This window comes from Pogonomyrmex barbatus, unplaced genomic scaffold (genome assembly GCF_055798465.1).
Source record: "Pogonomyrmex barbatus isolate J1 unplaced genomic scaffold, ASM5579846v1 scaffold2, whole genome shotgun sequence".
Taxonomy (NCBI): domain Eukaryota; kingdom Metazoa; phylum Arthropoda; class Insecta; order Hymenoptera; family Formicidae; genus Pogonomyrmex; species Pogonomyrmex barbatus.
In genome coordinates, this window is record NW_028297116.1 from 16447130 (window position 1) to 16469135 (window position 22006).

General features: G+C 37.0%; 2 protein-coding genes, 1 long non-coding RNA gene and 1 other non-coding gene across 4 annotated transcripts; all 4 read left to right on the top strand.

Moving 5' to 3' along the window:
• The first annotated feature begins 521 nt into the window (after positions 1–521).
• On the top strand, positions 522–9066 carry Vhdl (larval-specific very high density lipoprotein). The gene is made up of 16 exons (XM_011646525.3): positions 522–1043; positions 1471–1509; positions 2218–2516; positions 2607–2747; positions 2823–3002; positions 3095–3237; positions 3309–3686; positions 4265–4605; positions 4789–5408; positions 5636–6516; positions 6658–6787; positions 6852–7088; positions 7227–7577; positions 7867–8194; positions 8319–8613; positions 8698–9066. Exons 1-16 carry the CDS (start codon positions 1025–1027, stop codon positions 8885–8887), a joined length of 4572 nt encoding a protein of 1523 aa, XP_011644827.3. The 5' UTR covers positions 522–1024; the 3' UTR covers positions 8888–9066.
• Positions 9067–9485: 419 nt separating this feature from the next.
• On the top strand, positions 9486–9559 carry TRNAN-GUU (transfer RNA asparagine (anticodon GUU)). The gene has a single exon. It is a non-coding gene; the product is annotated as a tRNA-Asn (tRNA).
• A 336-nt stretch (positions 9560–9895) lies between these two features.
• Positions 9896–11780, top strand: Phb1 (prohibitin 1). Its single transcript, XM_011646523.3, has 4 exons — positions 9896–10005; positions 10395–10501; positions 10622–11043; positions 11145–11780. The coding sequence occupies exons 2-4, from the start codon at positions 10402–10404 to the stop codon at positions 11451–11453; spliced, it is 831 nt and encodes a 276-aa protein (XP_011644825.1). The 5' UTR covers positions 9896–10005; positions 10395–10401; the 3' UTR covers positions 11454–11780.
• A 1077-nt stretch (positions 11781–12857) lies between these two features.
• LOC105431977 (uncharacterized) lies at positions 12858–14897 on the top strand. Its single transcript, XR_016139101.1, has 2 exons — positions 12858–13970; positions 14222–14897. It is a non-coding gene; the product is annotated as an uncharacterized LOC105431977 (long non-coding RNA).
• The last annotated feature ends 7109 nt before the right edge of the window (positions 14898–22006 follow it).

Consider the following 22006-nt stretch of genomic DNA (forward strand, 5'->3'; position numbering starts at 1 on the left):
TATCCATTTAACTTTGCGACAGTAATTACTTGTGTTGTCATAATTAATGTACAAATATGTCATAAAGAGAAAAAGAGTTACTAAACTGCTTTGCTGTTACTTTACTAAATGTTTTAAGTAGTAAACAAGAATTTAATTCCTATGATTGATAAACGAGGGGACGAGCAAATTACTTATTACTATTAATAATAATCTAAATTTCCTAATCATTTTTATGTTAATAATAACAGTTTTCTCACAAGATAAAATTGTAAAGCTATTCTTTTATTCTTCTCAATAGTAAATCACATTTCAAAATTAATAATACGCAAAATTAATACCACGTTTTTTGTATAATCTGTTCGTGTCGGCCGATCATCTCTCCATCGAGCAGCAGCTTAATATTGTATTTCTTCTAACATTTTTATTCCGGCTATTCACATCTCATAATTTTTTTGCGAAGTCGGCCTTTTACAATGACGTTCTTTCAAATATACTTCATTCAGTTACAGTTTCATTGCCGCTTTTATCTCATAATTGTCGACCTTTCGGACTGTAGTAGTGTCCCCAGAAATGTTCGACGAGTTTACTCTTTTCCGGTGCACACAAATCATTGAAGAGCGGTGATGCGATTATTATATGCGTAGCGTGCATGTAAGGATAAAATCGCAAAATGTAGTGAGTAATTTAAAGACAGAAAAAGAGGGAGAAGGATGAAGTTTTTCTTGGCAAAGACAAATGTTGACGGGGAAAAAAGTACGGGCTCAATCACGATCGGTCCGATACGCGAATTATTTTTAATATACTCATGTGCGTTTTTAATACGTTAACAGCTGTAGCGATTTGATGCCCGAAAGGGGTTATCTTCTTGATTATACCGGTGTGATCCACTTTCTCTTTCTCTCCGTAGTGTGTAACACCCTTTCATCGTGGGGTTATCGGTTCGCTTGCACTTTTACATTTTACCGGCAATTGCAGAACTTTGAGCCCTATAAAAACGGTTGGATTTCGCGTACGTTACCAGTCTTACATCAGGGATCACGCTATGATGAAAGCCCTTACTGGTAAGTCATTTACCATCGAAGAAGTGCTTTCGTGCCTTTAAATCGATCTCCGAGAGTTGCGCTCCAACAGAATTTGTTTTTCTCTTATTTTTTGCAATTCTAACAAGTGCGATGTGTATTATTGTGAGGAACATAGGTGTTCGATTATACAACTGTCATTTTAGCTTTCAATTTATTCAACTATTGAATTTTAACAAAAAAGCAAAGATATTTTCTAAGAAATTATTTGCATTTTTATGTAATTTTCTCAAATGTGTATATATATATATATATATATATATACAGTTTTAAAATTATTTAATAAACAAGTTGGTTAATATTTTATATTTTCTTGCAATTTCGTTTCATTTTGTTTTATTTCTGAATCTAAAGTTTAGGTATTTTAAGTGCATAGTGCGTTATGTCACAATATATGTAATATTTTCAGTATTTTTGCTGTGCCTAGCGGCCGCATGTGCGGTGCCAGGTAAGTTCTGTTTTCCTTCTTTTATAAAATACTAGTAAAAGAATATGCAAATTACTGTAAATAAATTGTATTTTTAATGTTTAATAACGATACTTACTAATAAGTGAAATAATATTGCTTTGCTAAATAAGTTAAAAAATTTCTGTGTATAAAAACTAAAAAATAATTTACTGATAAAATATTTAATGTTTAATTAAATATAAGTTAATTATTCTACACAAAATTTTTTTTATTCATTCAATTTATTACTTAATAATATTTAGTATAAATAATTAGAAAAATGTATCTTATAGCTGTGCGATATATTTATCTCTTTTAATATAACCAGACACTTTATGCAAATAAAAGTCAGAGATACTAAAATTATTTTCTTCAAAAAAATTTAATTATTTTTGCAATATCACTTTGCAAATATATTATAGTTTTTATATGTAACATAAGTAATTCAATACACACACACACACACACACACACACACACACACACACACACACACACACACACACACACACACACACACACTTTAATGATTTATTAAATACAAAATTATTCTGATATTTTTTTCTTAAAATCGTACAGATCATTATATTTAATAATTAATGAAATTATTTTAATTAATGAATAGCTATAGAGTTTGAATTCGTTAAGAACAAAATTATAGTAAGTTTAAATTATTTTGCAATATTTCATGTCGGCATAATATTACAGTGCACTTCCCTATTGAGAAAACGGTAATTTACAATTACTATGCCGACGTAAAAGCCGGGATTATCGAACCAGCGCAGTACATCTCCCAGTTTGCTCTCACTGGACAACTTCACATAAAAAAGGATGTCAGTGATCCGACTTTAAATAATGCCTATTACGTCAAACTAAACAACGTAAAATATGGCATGTACAACGGCATGGTTGTACATCATCAACCGATCGAAGTACTTCATGAACTCGGAGATGCCGCACAGCAAATTCAAGAACCATTCGTGATCGTTTACGACGAACGTGGCACGGTAAATATTCCAAGTTCCAATGTGACAGCTTAACATAAAGATCATTCATTACATAAACAAATTTTGGATCGGTTAAATATTTAATTTCAGTTTCAAGGAATCAAAACTGGAACAACCGAGAGCGGTTGGTCCAAGAACATCAAACAAGGTATCGCCTCGATGTTGCAACTGGATCTGGCTCACATACAGATGCAAACTCCAATGAAGCCTCACAGTTTCGTTACACACGAGGTAGGTAACGACTGATGGGAACATCCAGCAAAAGCATGTCTGTTTCAAAATGTTCTCTTTGGTTGTTACCACTAGAACACCATCCATGGTACCTGTCAAGTCGCCTATGACGTTCATCCGAAAACTCCGGTGAATTCCAACGAGAACACCAATGTCTTCGTGGTCACGAAAGTGCACGATTTGAAGAATTGCAGCCACTTTGTTCAGCGTGTTTTTGATCATGTCGAATGCGAGAAATGTCATGTGGAGTCTGTGGTAAATTTTTATTACTTTATCTTGAAAACTTTGTTAAAAATTTTAATTGAATAAACCGAATTTAAATAAGTTATGTTTCTTTTTAATTTTAGGACGATATGACTACTTCTGCCAGAAGAGTTTTCGAGATCAAACAGCAGGACAATAATATTCTCATCGAACGTCTGGTTGCTGACTCTGTAATCAACTATTTCCCTTATAATGGCCGATCTGAAGCTCACTATCTCTTGACTAAGTAATTATATTATCATTATAGTAGCAGTGCTATTGCACTGATAATTATGCTAATTTAATTTGTTATTTCAGCACTACTTTGGATTTGCATTCTATGGTACCAATGACGGAAGTTCCTGTATTAGCCGTGAATGTTCAGAACGTGCCTATCATTCGCGACATCACTTTTAACAAACCGTTGGGAAATTATGCTCTCCATGCTGCTGAAGATCTCACTCATGGCCGACATATTGTTAAATTGGACGCGCTTATGCCTAAACTTAAAAAGATGTTAGCTGAAGCCGCTGATTATCTCGACGAAAATCATTTGGATGCCAAGGAACCTGATTGGAAACACGGACAAACTATCAACAGACTGCAACACACTATGAGTTACATGGATTTGGGTTCATTGGAACAAGTTTATAACGCTCTTCAAGATACGAAAATACCTAAGGAAATTACGATGAAGTAAGTAGTATGCAATCATTGCACTTTACAATAAAGCAAGATTGAGAAAGTTACTTTTGAATAATTATTACCTATAAAAAAAAATTATTTTTTGTTCAATTATTTTTTGTTTCAATAAAAAAAAGCAACTCATTAGTATTATTATTATTCGAGGAGTAATGACATTACAATTTCCGTTACTTTTTCATCAAATTCTGATAATTTTTTTTTAGAATTTACTGTGCCTGTTCTGTACATATGTGTAAAGCATAATAATTTTACGTGTGCAAAATAGAAATTATATTTGTTACCATTATTTTTTAAAAAATATAACTTTATTATCGTTGTTGTTATTAAAAATATAATATCATTATCAATACTATTAAAAAAACAACTGTAATAGTAGCGTTACAATTAATGTGTTACATTTTCAATACATTACATTTTCAATTTCAGAAGTAATTATATAACATTAGAGGAGCTACAAAAAAGTAATGATTACAAGTTTATACAAATAATATCTAATTCCATAATTTTGCTTAAACTAATCAATCTATAATTTTGTTTAAAATAACAAAACAATAACTGTGATTTTAAAGGAACATCTTCCTGCGAATGATTCCAACTGTGGGCACAACCGCTGCCTGCCACTTCACACGAAATGTTATTCGTAAGCACAAAGTAAGTGACGCAACTGCCATTGCAATGTTGGTGAAATTGCCGATGCATGTCAAAGTACCGTCCGAAAGATTGCTCCTGGAAATGGAAGACTTGTTGAAATTCGATAACACCGTGTCACCGCAAGTCAGAAAAACCAGTATCTTCTGCTTCTCTATTTTGATTCGCAAGGTGTTCATACATCAGCAAATTGACGTTTTCAATATCAAGAGATATCCTCTTCTCGAGAGATATCTTCACCGTTTCTTCGATCATGTCAAGAGTAAGTATTTGTATATTAAACGTTAGACGCATAAAAATGAATCTTAACTTATAAAATTCCCTATTAAATACATATATTTAAAATGAATTTTATAAATTGTGATGTATCTTTATTCTGAATCTTTCATTTAATTTCATTTTTGTATATTAATTTCACGTATTTGCATTTCCGCAAATGTTTCAGACGAGCAATCGTACGAGATGAAAATAGTGTATCTGATGGCAATAAGGAACGTACAAGTGGGCAACATCGAAAAACTTTTGGAGCCGATTATTCGTGGAGATGTTACAATATCCGAGAATCCGCATCATATTCGCGTTCAAACAATCTGGGCTATCAAGAAGGCAGTTGCTAATAAAGTCGAATACACTCATAATCTGCTCTGGCCTATTTTCGCTGATGTCACTCAACCATTACCCATCAGGATTGTCGCCTATGATGTCTTGATGAGTCAGATGCCGAATATGCAACGTCTCATGAATATCCACTGGCTCATGGTCTACGAACCGAACAATCATCTGTACAATTATCATATTACTACTCTGAAAGGTCTCGCTAATTCCGTGGATCCTTGTCTCGCGCCAATTCGCGAAATGGCCACAAAAGTCTTACGGTTCACAAAAATCAGACCCGTTACCTCTCAGCTCGCGTCTAAGCAATTTATTGACTACACGGATCCTATATATGAGCACGGTGAATCTTGGAATACCGCCTGGGTTCTCGACGAAATGACCGGTACACCACACGCTGGATTCATCGAATATCATGTCTCGGTCGCTCGTAAACCCGTTGAAAAAATTGGCGTAAGTAATATGCCAAATTAATATAAGTTTGATAAAATATTGATTTGTTTTGTTAAAAGCTTTTAAAAATAGAAGTGGCATCTTTATCAATCGTGTACGGTCAAATGTTATCGTAAAACAGCAATTTTTACAAAATCCAAACAATTTACAAATAGCATATATAATTTATTATAATTGATTAAAATTGCTATTATTATTATTTATACAAATTTCTATAATTTTTCTAGATCTACTGGAGCGCCTACGGCATGGACGAGATCATGAAGGTGATCAAGAAGGAATTAGTCGGCACCACAGTAGAGAATCTCAATAACAAGAACGTACAGAATATCTTGATTCTCGCTGCTCAGGACATGCCGGTGAAGAGACCTATCCACGTCGACATCTGTATCACGCTGAACGGTCAAGTTATCGTTGCCAATCACTATGACCAGAACACCTTCAAGAACGTATTTGACGATACGTTCCAACTGAAACAAACGATGGTCGGCAATTTCCAAGAGATTATGTACGACACTCTTTATGAGATGCAGGTGCCCACCGATATGGGTCTGCAGGGAGTCTTCAGTACTAAGATGCCTCAATTGTGGTCGCTGAAATTCAACAACGTTCGTACCGAGGTTAAGAAACCATCCGTGAACATGAATCTCAACGTTGACGCTCGTATATGGAGGCATGGCGAATATGTTATGTCAATCTACAATCCCATCGTCGACGTTTGGCACTCGATTCGCCGTGCCACTGTCCAAGATGTTGCCTTGCCCGTAGAAATGAGCGTCGGTTACAATCACGAGGCGAAGAGCCTCAAGATTACCATGCCGAGATTACCAGTCACCAAAGTATCGAACACTGGAATACGATCTTACGCGAAGAATCTGGTGACCATCACCGAGGACGAGCAGGATATTCTTAAGACCTGCTGCGCTACTTGTCATCATCACACAGTCGTCACCACCGGCGAGAAGAAAAATCATCACGTCGTCGTAGATTCTAAAGATATGGGTCTTAAATACACCATGTCGGTCTTTGATTGCGAAAACCGGATCACTCCAGTGACCGATGCTCAGGAATGGCAGCGTATGCTCTCCGCGGAACATAAAAATACTTGGTAAATAATAAATTAATTTGATTTGCAATGTTGCTACAATTTTTTTCTACAGCATTGCAAAAGAAATGCTATTTGGAGTTAGACTTGATGAATTTTAATTGTCAATAAAAAGAAGTTATCATGTTGCGATTTGTTCGTTAGGAATTCGAAGCTTATTCAATACATCATGGGCATTCGTCAAAAACTAATCAACGAGTACATCTCACCGGAAATGGGTAATTGCGGAACGCTTTTAAAGGCGGAACCTAGCATTGTTTATCCTACGTCACATGTGAGTAATTAAAATTTTCTTAAGTTTAAGAAAAAGGTGTGATCTTGACCTTATTTTTTTCTAGATCGATTTGAATGTAAGAGTTAATATGGAAGATGTTGATCACGTTCACGACAAGATTCACGCTCTTAGTAGCCACAAAATTAACGTACGCGGTACCCTCGACGCCAAAGCAGCTTCCACAAATGAATCCGTACGCTCATGGGACGTGAATATGAACATTGATATGTCTCAGGGACACGTAATCAATAATCTGAAGGTTCAAATAACAAGACAGACGCCAGGAGAAAAGAATTTAAAGGTACATCTAATTATCTTTGCATTTATTATTCTACAGGAAAATTGACTCGAGTTACGAATAAATAAAAAGGATTGAAATCAATAGGATTAAAATAATATTATCGATTATGAGATGTGCGTTTTTGATTTCTACTTCTAGATTTGCGTTGATGCCCAAAAGAATTATCCGGTTGTCGAAACAGATCCTTTGAAAGTCGATACCACCAAAGAAGAGACCAACATGAAGATGACTGTGACATCAGGATTTACAGATGACGATAAATGCGTTCGTGACGATATGATGGTCATAATGACGATCAAGGGCGAGTTGACAGAAGAACAGAAAAAGCACATGATGCACGACAATGTGCATGGTACTTGCGTTAAAGACACTCAAAACCCACAATTCCAAATCAAACAAGGCCACATTGCCAAGACTATGAATTGTCTCCGCGAAACCATATACTACACGACCATGAAAAAATACACTATTAATACAACGTATAAGAAGGTAAAAAAAAAATAAATAAATAAATTTCCGAAACAACTTTTGTATTTTAACAAGCTGATGAAACTTTGAAGTATAACAATACATAAAACAAAAATAATGCAGTTAATTGATTCTTTAGTTTTTCAAATATTTAAATTCGTTTGATTTTTGAGTATTTTGAGTATTTCGTTATCCATTATATTAAAAACAACTTTTTACATTTATAAAGAAAAACATAAATGTTTATCATGGAATATTGCTTCGGATATCAATATCACAATGTTTAAACAAGAAAATGTGCTTCTTTCAGATGCCTGTACAGGTATTATCACATCTCGCCAGAATCGAAGATCACATACGCGCGTCACAGTTGCCGCATGTGAAATACATCACCGATCGTACGGAAAACGGTAACGCGAAAATCATGATTGAGTTCTCTTCCAATCTAAGCCATGTCAATGCAACCGTCGTCACTCCGGTCAGCGGATATGAATATGTCCAAGTTCCTCTAAAGCAGCAACATCTTCTCAAGGGTATGGTCATGAGCGAACCAGTATCGCAACCAGAATGGCATTTCGGCATGGATAATACTCGTTTCTCCCTGGCTTCTTTGCACAAAATAACGCAAGGCCAGTCCAGTGAGTTCCATGATTAAAATTAATTCTTTTCTTTCTTACACAAGAAATCATAACGCTTAGAAACATTCAGCGTTTAAAACAAAATAATGTAACTCTCTACTTATAAATTGTAAACTTATTGCAGAGATCTGTACTGTTTATCCGCAAGTTTTGATCACCTTGGATGAAGGCGTGATTCCATTGAATATATTAGATAAATGGACTCTTGTATCCGGCGATCATATTGACCGAACGTATGCTATTTTCGTAAAATCCGTGCAAGTTAATAAATTAGCCATGAAGATGTACATTGCTGGTCACGAAGTGGAAATTATACCGAACGAGCTCAATGCCGCTGTTACCGTCGATGGCAACGTAATCGATAAGTATGAGAAAGGAATCGTGATACCGAAAGATGAGCCGAACTCTTACGCGTTCAAGTAAGTTTAATAATCAATCGAGGCTCTCTCTAGACAGGAATTTCTTAAGAAATCGGTGGTAATAAAATGCATCTTTTACTGCAGACTCACCCAGAACAACGAGCATCTTGTGATTCAATCTCAACGAGTGCCAGTGATGGTAATGTGGACCTCCAGCAGCGTGACCTTGATGTTAGACACTACTTTGCAAGGTCACGTGACCGGCGTATGCGGACATATGGACGGCATCCATAAAGAGAAACTTCCTAAAGTTTACACCGTTGCAAATCTTTAATTACTTTAATTAATCTTTAATTAATAATTTGGATCTAACAAATATTTCCTTATTAGGTTAGAATACCGTTTCATTTAATCAATATAACTCTAGAATAGATTTTTGTTCAATAACAAAATGTAACAGCGTTGAAACAGAAAGAGAATCAATACACACAATAAACTTTCATTTTCCATTTATATATTGTATTAATTCAGTTATTTTTCCGACCCGCCAATATTTAAGAATGTTAATAATTGCAAATTGCAAATTGCAAATTGATGTTATCATATTCTCATTTTTAAGAAAGAGAATTGTAGATAATTATTGTAGATAATTTTTTGAAATAATATTTGAAATTTGTTAATTTTTATTTAAGTATCTCCAAGTATCGTATCTATTGAACATAAAAATATATTATTTAAAATATATTATTTATTTTATACATTGGCAATATTTTAATATTTATATCCAATGTAGTAATTTATATCCAATTTAAGTAAATTATTAATATTAATTTTGTCAATAATTATTGTTTTTAAATTATAAATAATTTAAAAACAAATAATTTCCTTCTGTATGAGTCTTATATGTTATAGAATCAAAGGAAAAGCAAAACGCCTCCGTGGCGCAATCGGCTAGCGCGTTCGGCTGTTAACCGAAAGGTTGGTGGTTCGAGCCCACCCGGGGGCGTTATTTTTTTACTCATAATATTTATTATTTATTTCTTACGATCTTCTAAATGATAAGCTTATATATAAAACTGATGATAACAATGAACAAATATTTTATCGAATAATATGTAATTAAATTAGTATTCAGATGACATTAATCTAAATTTTTGCAAAGTTTTAGTAATTGTATATGTAACTTGTAAAACAATAATCACAATCAAGGAAAAATATAACGCATCCATTATCGTATCGATATAATGCAATTTTTTATGTTTGCAAATAAGTTTCACTTACACACATTCACAGATTAATATTTAAGATTGCCGCGCAAAATTACATGAAGTCGCCACCATTGCAGGCATTGGCGCTTGTGTAGCTCCCGAATTAATAGTCTCCATTTTCCTCTTATCGTCGCCACGCGTGAAGAAAATTGAGTATCCCAATCCTAAACTCACGCTTTATTACGTAAGAATCAATTGTTTAATTATCTGTCAATTGGTTCAAGCATTAACAATTAATGTTAATTTTAAATTGATTATATATTAGTATAATATAAAAAAATAGACATTGATATTAGATTGATTAAAAAAAACTGTTCAGTTTAACCGGTCCAGATACATTTTGCTGCTCCATTTAGGAAGTATAAGAGAATATATGCATATAAAGCACGATTATAATTAAAAAATTTATAATATATTTGTTATTATTATTTTTTTTTTCTTTTTTACTGCTAGAGATATCGTAAATCTATTTTCTCCAAAATTTTAGGTTAGGATATATTAGGAATTAACTACGATAATACTATATCAAATTTCATCATTTGATATTATATAATATTATTTTATATTTTATAGATAATATATGCACTTAAATATGGCAGCACAATTCTTCAATCGAATAGGACAGCTTGGTCTGGGTATAGCACTGGCAGGTGGTGTTATCAATTCTGCGTTATACAATGGTTTGTATAACATCTATTATTCCATTATTAATTATATTATATATTTATTTTATAATTATATATTATATATTTTATTTTGATTATATTATAATTTTAAATATGTTAATAAATTTTTTTTAGTGGATGGTGGTCACAGAGCAGTTATATTTGATAGATTTGCTGGTATAAAAAATGTTGTGATAGGAGAAGGAACACATTTTTTCATTCCTTGGGTGCAAAAACCAATTATTTTTGATATCCGTTCACGTCCGAGAAACGTTCCAGTCATTACTGGAAGCAAGGATTTACAGAATGTAAACATTACTCTTCGTATTCTCTTCAGGCCTGTACCTGATTCGTTACCTAAGATATACACTATCCTCGGTATTGACTATGATGAAAGAGTATTACCATCTATTACTACTGAAGTGCTAAAAGCTGTTGTTGCGCAATTTGACGCTGGTGAATTGATTACGCAAAGAGAAGTCGTATCTCAAAAAGTTAATGAAGAATTAACGGAAAGGGCTGCGCAATTTGGACTCATTCTGGATGATATTTCCCTTGTAAGTTCCCTTATGTATATTTATTATTTATATACGCATTGTATTATTGCAAAGAAATAAGTTACATTAACACATAAAGTATCATTATTTTAAAATTTCAGACGCATTTAACATTTGGTAAAGAGTTTACTCAGGCAGTAGAATTAAAACAAGTGGCACAGCAGGATGCAGAAAAAGCTCGTTTCTTGGTAGAAAAAGCCGAACAACAGAAAAAGGCGGCTATTATCACTGCTGAGGGTGATGCCCAAGCTGCGAGTTTACTAGCGAAATCTCTGGGCGAATCAGGTGATGGTTTGGTCGAACTCAGAAAAATCGAAGCTGCGGAAGATATTGCACACAATTTATCCAGGTCTCGTCAAGTCGTGTATTTACCATCAGGTTTAAATATGTTGCTTAATATGCCGCAGTAAAAAAATGAACTGTTATGTTTTTACATGAATTGCATTTATACTTCATGAGAAATTTGATGCTGTAATGGGAATGTAAAAAAGAATACAGCATATATAGTAAACACTTCCCTGAAAGTGTTACATAGCATTGAATATATAGTATTTTGTAACATTGATGATTTGATTTATAAATCTGCGCCATATTATAAATATATTAAATCCTTATATCTTTTAGTTATTATAAACTCCAGTGTTTAATTATTATTTAATAACGACACAATTGACATGTGTTTTCTATAATATCTACAGTTAAAAAATATGGAATAAATGGAAAATCTGAAGCACTTACTTAAGAAATAATTTTTTTTTCATCATTTTCATCATATAGTAAATATGTTATATTTGCAAGAATTATTTTTATTTGATCAGAATGATTGATGAAATTGATGAACTTTCGTTGAAATTGATGAACTTTCGTTGAAATTGGAAGTAATATTAAGAAATCCATTGCATACACAGTAAAAACTGAAACATTTAACTTTAGCTCATTTTTTTTACTAAAAATATTTTTATATCACACACACACACACACACACACACACACACACACACACACACACATACATTTTTTTTTAGTTATTGATAAATCTAAATTCTCAAAATTTAGAATTTTCACATATCCAAGTTTTAAAATTCGCCAATATAAAAGTTTTATGTATCCGTACATAAAAAATGTTAATCGTAAAATATAGTATATTTAATGTTTACTTCAATTTATTTCTTGGTACTAATAATTTATGCACAGCTCAATTAATTTAAAAAAATATATTTTAATTTATTCTTTTACATTTTAATTTATTCATATTAAAAGTATATTAATGAATTAGAACATCACTAAAAATTAGTTTTAATTTTTAGAAATATAAACAAATATATATATATATATATATATATATATATATATATATATAATACACACACACACATATATATATATATATATATATATATATATATAAAATATTGCATTATAAATTATATAATACACTTACATCCATACACATACTATAAATTTTAGTATTATGTTTGAATTGAAATTATTGTTATTGAAGTTAAATTAGATTCACTTTTTTTTAGTATTTAAGCTTAACATGCGAACAATTAGATCGTTATTCTTTAATACTTTCTTTTATATCTGATAAAATCAAAAAAGGTGCGAATCTAGTTTCGCGAACCTAAATGTATCGACATATACTTTTTAAATCCGCGATAACGAAAGGTCTCGGATTGGTAGATGATCCAACTCGTTCGTTCCGGATGATCCGTTTGAGCGAATCGTCCGATGAATCGCCATGATCAATCAGGAAGTCGAAATTGGTGGAAGATTATCTCGGTCGGGGTGCTCACGTCTCGCCTCTGTCGGCACAAGCTGTTAATAGAGAAAACAATCCATCATAATTTGGCGATCGTCGCGGGGCGCCTTTACCATGGTGGTCCACTGTAAAAACGTAAAATATACACACGGTGATGTCGGTTGCACTTACACGAGTTTCAGTCACCGGTTATTAATGACACATTTATTACATATCTATGATAGAAGCGAATAATTAACGGATCGAAGCGCTTTTTAAATATATTCTAAAATATTTCGATATTTACTTGTCATTCTTCAATTCTTTCATTCTTTTGTCAGGAAAAATTTTATGAATATTATTTGTTTATTCAAGAATATAAATATAAATTTTTGTTTGCGTGACATTTTGTTAATGACATTAAAATAAAATTAAAATTAAAATAGAAAATTTAATAATCGAAGGTTCGCACAATGTTGATTCAGAAATTAAGTTCATCTTTATCTTTACATTTTTAAAGATTGCAGTGTATCATAACACAGTACACATCGTTTGCTTCACGGTTGTATCGCATACGATAATAATATAATATAATTTTCGCAAAGAGAGAATTACGAATAGATAGAGGAAAGTGAGAAAGAGAGAAAGAGAATAAGAGAGAGAGAGAGAGAGAGAGAGAAAGAGAAAGGAAGTACCACGGAGGGTTCGCGGTGGCAGCAGCACGGGGCGAGAGCAGATTAGCGTGAATAATGAAGACACGACCCCGTGAAAGCCTAAGCGGGTCTCCTTAAGTCTGTTCCTTCGAGTAGAAGCCGAAGCTGGAAAGGGAGGATACTGAGAGAGGTGGAGCGGACAGAAAGGAGGTAGAAGCAGTTAATTACTCCTCCCATCCACGGGATAACGACTTCCCCTTATTTGTCGAGAGGCGCAAACAGCCAACCCTCTGCAAAATCCCTTGCCAAGACGCTTTCTCCAGTGTACACACGTACATTTGACTTCATATATACATAGATACGTGTATCACGCCATGTATATACACATGTATACACACACACACACACACACACACACACACACATACACGCTCGCGCGCGCATAGGTAGACAAAACTGAGAACCATCCGGTCCATCTCCGGAGTACCGTTTCATATCCATCCTCGATCGATCGGACAGAATTTCGCGATAGGGTAAACATACCTCGTTAAGTCGAAGATGCAAATCTTAATTCGAGATAAATTAAAATTTAGGACAGCAATAAAACGATTGGAATATGAGACTTGAAAAAACCAAGATATAAATTTTAAGATCTAAACATAATAATAAAATGATTACTTAGAATAATAATTAATGCGTTTTTTCTATCTAATCCTGAGCAAGAAATTATACTCTTATCTTTGTTCAGTGCAGATTTATCGCTAAACGAGACGTTCATGTTTAGAGTATCCATTTCGCACGGATGATGGGCGCAAAGTCATCGCGAGTCAACCGCTTTCTTGGTTGCTCCCTCACTAACTCATCGACAGCTATGGGGTGATGTGGTATAACACATGTTACGGATCCAGCCACGAAACATGCAACGAAACAAATGTTAGGTACGCCCGAATACACGTACGGGATATGAGAAAAAGAGAAAAGGAGAGAGAGAGAGAGAGAGAGAGAGAGAGAGAGAGAGAAGGACTAATTACGAAAGAAATCATAATAGGCACACATGCACCGCGGGCTGTCGGGCTAACGATCAGGCTTCCTCCGTCGCATCTGCACCTGTTACTCGAATCCTATGGTCACGTCGATGCACGCGAGCTGCATATGCCGATGGCCTTCCTCAGAGACAAAATGCCTAAGGCTTGTCTCTCGCCGGCGTCCCCGTAGATCCCAACTCCAGAAGGATGAAATTAGAAATTCAGTCCTTGCAGCAAATTTTCCACATCTTAACGATCCGCAAAAGGGAAGAAATAGATCAAGGGGGGAGAAGGCGCAGAAACTTATTCTACGAAATTAAATCCCCAATCTTCGAAAGTAAGAACCAAAAATTTAAAAAATTCGGCTTTCCATTAATCCGATTATATTAATATTATATATTAATTCTAAATAAATTCTGCCTATTTTTCTCTTTCTCTTTACTTACTTATAATTAACATGCATTTCCAACATTATAGCCGTGTGCAAACACGAGTCGTCCACGATACGGCGACGATTGAAACGTGGCTCGGAGCAAGTGACTCGTACTGCTACGTATGTTACCGACACGATTAGACGCGACTAGCCACATCATCGATATTAATGACACAAGGGGCGGGCTATAAAATTTCCATCGATTAGGTCCGCTCGGTCGCAAACCGCACCGCCAGCTCGCGAGCTGAGCGCGCGTTCCCTATCTCGAGTTCGTAATCGTAATTAACATCTCGACCGTTCCGTTTTACCACGTTACTCCGCCACGGAGAGAAAGGGAAGTATCGCCGAGCCCCGGAGAAGTCGCTCACGCACGACGAGTCAGCGTAATAACGGCCGCTTTGAACTGACCACGACCACGAGAAACCAACGATAAACGCGAGGGGAGGAGGAAGGGGGGAGGGTGGGAGGGGAAGGGTCCGTCGCTACCCGTTACAGAAATCTCGTTAATTAAGGCGGAAAATGCGCGAACGGAAACCGCCGCCGGTCCTGCGTGTGTTTTGCGCCTAAAGGCAACAGGCGATCTTTTTGTGACACGGTCCGGAGGGCATGCGGCCCGCGGCCCCGCTTATCCGCCATTGCCATATTCGTCGCTGCTCTGCATTAATCTGGTCGACGACGAAATTGGATGAACCACAAATTTTAAACACTCGCCACTGGCCACCGCCGTCAACGCCGTCGTTTCGGCTCTTTTCATTCCGCCGACGAGTCGTGCGTATGATTACGCACTTTGTTCGCGATTCTCGGGTAATCAACGCCGAGTAATATTTACGTCCGCGACTTCCATCGGGCTGCGCTTTTCATCATAGTTTTATGACGAAATGCGCAGCGAAGTGCAAACATATCAAATATACACAATATATCATTATCATTAATAATGACATTCTAATAGAGAGTTAAATCGAAGAGAGAAGACGATGGTTCTCTCGGGTTCTCATCTACGTGTCCCCTTTCATCCGAGTGTCGAAGTAACCCTCGACAAAGTAACGTCTCACCCTTAAATTCAACGTCGTGATTTCTTTTTCGTTTTGAGCGATTTCATCATGTTCAGCAAATTATTTCGAAGTTTTGCCCGTATCGGAGATTGACGTGCTTCCATGTTAAACTGCGTACAAACAGTTTAATATCTTCTCTTATAGCCTCTTCAAGTTTGTCAGGAATGGTAAAGGCTAGCCGCTGCGAAAATTGATTGCAGCCACGACTGCTGCATCCGTTCGTTAGCGCTCCGGTTGCACGCGAGCAACAATTTGAAATTAGAGTGCCCTTCTAGGTACTCTTCCGTAAAAATCCCTCTCCCCTCCCTCCCCTGGACCCGGAATTTCCTTCGGGCCCGAGGCAAAGCCCGGCTGTAGCAATCTTCGCCACCGGATGGCCGGGGTGTGAAGATATTACCTTCTAAAGTGTTTTAACCCGTCGAAGCAAACGCGGGCTTGCCTCCTGCAGTCGCAATTTCGAGAAGACTGCCGAGTCGGGTTTTTCCTTTTATTCTCTCCCTCTTCCTCCTCTCTGCCTTTACTCGAATCCTCGCACGCGAGGAATAATTTTCAATAAGTGCGCCGTCAGTCTCGTAGACGTAGGGATGCGGACTGGCCATACGGTTGTGAAGCTGGTATGATACCACGCAAAAAATAAACTTCAATTCTAACCTTTCCCTTCCTTCACTCTTCCCACTCTTTCTCTTCCTTCATAAGAAAAGTTTCATATTTCTTTTCCAAGAATTTACAAAATTTCCTACCCAGTGAATTAAAAATAATTTTTTTAATTTTGCAAAATATTGATTTTCCAATCTATTCTAATTAATAAACTTCTCTATCTATTTTTAACTTCTATGACAAAGCAAATTCTAATGTCAGATCTAACACCAAAATGATCGTTTGAAAACAGCATAAATGTGTCAAAGGCGAAAAAGATAATGACGATCACGTATTGCCTCGTCATTCATCTTCGTCACTTCGGATGAAGGGGACGCACAGGTGAGAACCCGAGAGAACCATCGTCTTCTCTCTTTCTGTTTCTCTCTCGAAGAAAATTTCTTTCTCTCTCTGCTCGGCACTCGGCTCGCGATTGATTTAGATCGAGGTAAGTCCCAAACAGGCCCTGTAATCTCGCTGGCACGCCGGTGCGTACGCACGCGAACATAAGCCCGGGGATACATTAGGATCCGGGAGGAGGGGGGGGGGAAGACAGTTGCAAGAGGGATGTTTGGGCCTCGTGCATTCATGCGCGCACTAGTTTTGATATCCCTTGAACCTAGGCTCTATTCAAGGTCGATGAACGAACTGCACAATTTTGGTAAAACGAAAATTATGGAAATATCTATCGCTCTACATTATTTAATAATTCGCAAATCAGAAAGAAACTAGATGATCAGATAATAATTTAATGTTAAAAAAAAAAATAACTAGCGAAAATAGGAAATGAGAGAATTGCAATAAATCAATAATTACATTTAAATATAGGAGGAGATCATCTTTTCAACTTACCAATTTTTCCGTGAAGTCATATGTTATCTCTCGTTGCCTCGACAAATCATACAACTTATGAAATTTTACATATCTCATTCCACGGTAATATAAATTGTACATCGTTAGATGGAAATTTGTGACCGGAAAGTAGGATGACGCTCCCGTTAGGAAGCGTCCCTCCTCGCGAATATCCTCAGGAAGTGCCGAGGTCATCGCGTGCAGACCTGTATGGGACGATCGCGTATGTCTATTGTCGACAGCGTACAAGAAAAAGAGGTTCACGGCTACGGCGTACGCAGGGTCAGGTGATGACACTGGGTGTCACCGTTACTCGGCGATCACCTCACAACGCAAATATAAGCATATATTCGACGGAAAGTGGAACGGCGACCGTGCAGGGGTTACCTCTGCTGAAGAAGAAAAACTTTAAAGATCAGATTATTCTCTTTAATATTTTAATTGATGAAAATATATCAAGAGATATATTTTCTAATAAGATGACAAATTCCGTGATTTTCCGCTATTTTTAACTTAAAAAAAAATTGGAAAATTTGAGAAATCTTTTTTCTAGAATAATTTCGCAAGAATTCAGTGATGTTTTTCCAATAAACGTTTATCTTTCTTAATTTCCATCGTATTTTGAAAGTCGATCTAAATGGGAAATTCTTAATAAAGACACTTACAAGATAAAATTTGCGGATTTTATGCGCGCGATGTTAACATGTTGTCCGGATTTATGCATTTTTAGCAACGGATAACATGCACAACGTGGAATACTCGCGTGACAAGAACGATCGACACATTTTACGCGATGTTCGGTTAACGGTCGAGTTACTTACTGGCGCTTTATGAAGTATGCGCGACATTTTTATCTCGAGCATGATAACCGCTCGCCGCGATCGCCTTTTTCTTTCTCGCCCTCGAACGATCGAGTCACATAAAGCGGACCCATTTTTTCTTCGCGCCTTCGACCACCTTCTCGACACCGTCACGCGACTCTGCTCAGACGGAGAACCACTTTACATTTGGGGTCGATTAATTTCTCGAGGTTGCGGTCATCGCGAGCCGGCAGAGCGTTTCCTTCGCTTCGATCTCACGTTTTTTCGTACATTTCTAAATAAAAGATCAAATGGTTTAGATAAAATTTGATTATAAATATTTCAAATGAAAATTCGACGTAAAAGACAAGCGCCATACATACACACCTGCACACAGCCTTTTTGCTTCTCTTCATCCATATCATGTCTGTTTATCGGTACGTTCGTTAAATTTTACTTACGTGATACCGTCATTTCTACGGCTGTGGTCGCGGCAAACGTCTCGGCGACGACCTCTTGACGAACACGACGACAGGTAAATGGCGTTCGCCGTGACCCTCGTGATCATCCAGCCAGCGGCTTCCAGGATCGGCGGCCGCGGAGAACGATGCCGCACAAAAGCGGGGCAGCTCGGTTCCCACAGGAGCCGCTCTTCCGTGCTGCCTCGTACACACGTACGTTAATTCGAGGGAGAGGTCGCGCGGGCTGGAGGGACACATCGCCTGCCGGAGGATCATCGCTGACGTGGAAGGAGAGACCGGCAGGCAACATATGTGTAACGCGAGGGGCGTTTCGTGGCTGCGGTCCCGTCCGTCCGTCCGTTCGTCTGCGGCAAGGAGCCCGTAATTGCCACATCCTCAGATGCTGCCGTGGTGTGTATGCCCGCGTTGCGCCTTACATTGCACCACCACTACTGCCACCACCATCATCGTCACCATCGTTACCAAAATCGTCCCACTGCTACCGCTCCTACCGTCGCATCCAATGTACCAACCTACCAAGAGTGACGGATCTGAGAATCTGAGAAAATGTGAAAAGATAGACAAACTGAAATATCTTCATGTTATAAAAAAATTTTAATATCGATCGCTTACAATAATTAACTCTCTATCTGACAATGCTACTTTTAAATATATGATTTTCTTTTTGTTTTGCGTCGCGCCTTTGCTTTGAAATTACAAATGTTCTTAGCTTTCAATAAACAATTCTCATTGATAATTACAGTTGCATTGAGTTTTGAAATATACTCCTTTGAAATATTGGCTCCTCAAACCAAGAGGTAATAGACTTAGCGATATATGATACTTGAAATAAGATAAGATATTTATAAAAGACTAAATGATCGAAATATTACTTAGCTTTTGAAAACTGAGACGTCATCAAGGAAGTGACCACTAGTTTCTTAATATCACTTCTCCCTTTTCTCTCGCTATATAGATGCACTTATATTGCCCCACAATTATCCTTTCAAATATACAATTTTAGCTTCCACAATATTTCCGGTTTAGATACTTTATTCTGTATGATCGTACTTTACTTCTCGCAAATTATAGCTTGCAGTCCCGGTTTACATACCGACGTTACAAAAACGCGTGTTGAAAGCTGTGGCCAATTTATTCCCTAGCCGTCGCCTAGTGTTTATAAGTCTTGCAGTTTCGTGAAATGGGGCTCGGGACCCGCCGCCCCTATCGTCCACCACCGCGGACTCCGCACGTACGTGCGTATGCACGCGCGTGCAAGATGCAAAATACGCGCGTGTGCGTGTCCGCTCGACGCTTCCGTCACGCGACCTGCTGTGCGACCATCGCGCGTTCTCTCCCTCTCAACGAGCTTTTTTTTCTTTCGTCTTCCTTTTCTCTCCCGGGACTGCGAAGCCCTCGGCCCCCGGCCATCCGTCGTGGATTTTGATGGACGGTGACTCTCGCACGAGAGGACGAATTCCCGCGGATGCGGATCCGCAGGAAGGACGGATGCGCGCGGAGAAAATTGCCGCTTGGGGTGGAATTAATTTTCGACGGGTCTTCCTTCCCGCCTTCCTTCCCCTCGTTCGCGTGCGGCTTCTTTAGAAACGCACCTCTGGGTGTCAATGTTTTGTACATCCTCGTCGCAGAAACGGTTCTTTAATATCGGACCCTTTTTAATAAGTCGAATAAAGAAATTTTGGAGTTGCATCGCGGAAGTGTTAATGACGTCAATGAGAATCCTAGAGTTAATAAGAAGATCGCCGAGATTCGTTAAACCTTCAAGCTATTAACGAAAGATGCTTTTTTTCATTACTTTAACGTCGAACGTACGCGGCTACCGACAATAAAGGGAAACAATTATCGCGTTATCTCGGCGTCTTCGCTTTGTACAGCGGCGGTTGTTAAATTTCTCGCTTTCACGATGGATAAAACGACGCCCGGCTACTTCGACCTGAGAACTTAAACGAAGAACAATCCGCCACCGACTCTCTCCCTTCCGGCCTTAACAATGTTTTTGTCCGGAGCGTAACCACGATTTCGCCGTAGCTCACTTTTTACCGTGGCGTAACGATACCGGCAAGATTAACCGGCACAACGTCAAATAAAAGCGCCGGAGAAGAGATAACGTAATAAATCTTCATTAGGAAGGAAAAAGCGCCGGGCACATATACACGCAGATAATACGACGATAAATGACCGTGCGGCGCCCAGGCGTTTCCTTTTCTTTCCCCGGGAAATCGCAGGCAGAAGTAAAGATATCCGACGCAAAGAACGAGTAATTTACAAAATTATTCGCTAATCTGATAAAATTGCATTAAACACAGAAATATAAACCGTATCTATAGCCTATATATAAAGGTAACCTTTTAAATATTCGATTAATTTTATCGAAATAATATTTTAAGCTACATGTCTTTCTTTAAGTACTTTCAAAATATATTAATAGAAAAAAAATACCATATTTAAATAATAAAGTCAAGTACAGAATCATGTTGATGGAAACAGTATTTCGTCGTCATATGAGTGGGTAACATAAGGGTAGATGTTTTTCAAGGTATTTCGAAATGAAAGGTTTCCCTTCCTAAGTAGCAGGTCAACTTCGAACCCGTCGGATCCTCAGAAACCCACCGGAATCCTTTTAATTCAATCAGATTCTCAACCGCAATGTGCATCTATACAGAAGCGTAGAATCGACCCCAATTTAACTCACGCATTTCACTTGTCAATCATTATAGTTTGATGCTTGAGAACCCGGTTGCGCCTCCCGATCGTTTCCGCTACCGGCGGAAGTTGAACCTGTAATTTTCCACATAATTTGAACGGAACTTTCGCCAAAATCCATAACACAGGGAGTCACCCTTTAATAACATATCTTTTCCATGTATTTTTCCCAAGATATATATAGTAACCGTTCAAATATTCTTGAAAAGAGAATTGACTAATTAATATTTTTTATACTTATTATATGTATAAATAACAAGAAAATAATGCAAATAATAAAACAAACTTTATTTACACAACGAAACATCGTGTCAAAATTTATCCTAAATTATTTTCAACACATTGTTTGTTCGACATCAAACTCTTTCCGAATTAAATATTCGATTGATGATATTTTTTTATTAAATCTTCATCTAGCTGTCTCGCGATTAAAATATATAGCGTCTTGAATTTCGAGACGTCGGCCTCAAATAAACGAGAATACGTGACGTTTCCGTGGAACAAGTTCTCCAGAAAGTAAAGTAAGGAACACGCGAGTAAATCTCGTGTGTCCATTACTGTGAGACGAGAGGGGCGCAACCTCGAC

Coding starts and splice junctions, on each gene's coding strand:
- Phb1 (XM_011646523.3), top strand. CDS start 10,402: ATGCACTTAAATATGGCAGCACAATTCTTCAATCGAATAGGACAGCTT. Junction 10,502..10,621: donor CAATTCTGCGTTATACAATG/GTTTGTATAACA, acceptor AATTTTTTTTAG/TGGATGGTGGTCACAGAGCA. Junction 11,044..11,144: donor TTCTGGATGATATTTCCCTT/GTAAGTTCCCTT, acceptor TTAAAATTTCAG/ACGCATTTAACATTTGGTAA.
- Vhdl (XM_011646525.3), top strand. Junction 2,517..2,606: donor TTTACGACGAACGTGGCACG/GTAAATATTCCA, acceptor ATTTAATTTCAG/TTTCAAGGAATCAAAACTGG. Junction 5,409..5,635: donor AACCCGTTGAAAAAATTGGC/GTAAGTAATATG, acceptor TAATTTTTCTAG/ATCTACTGGAGCGCCTACGG.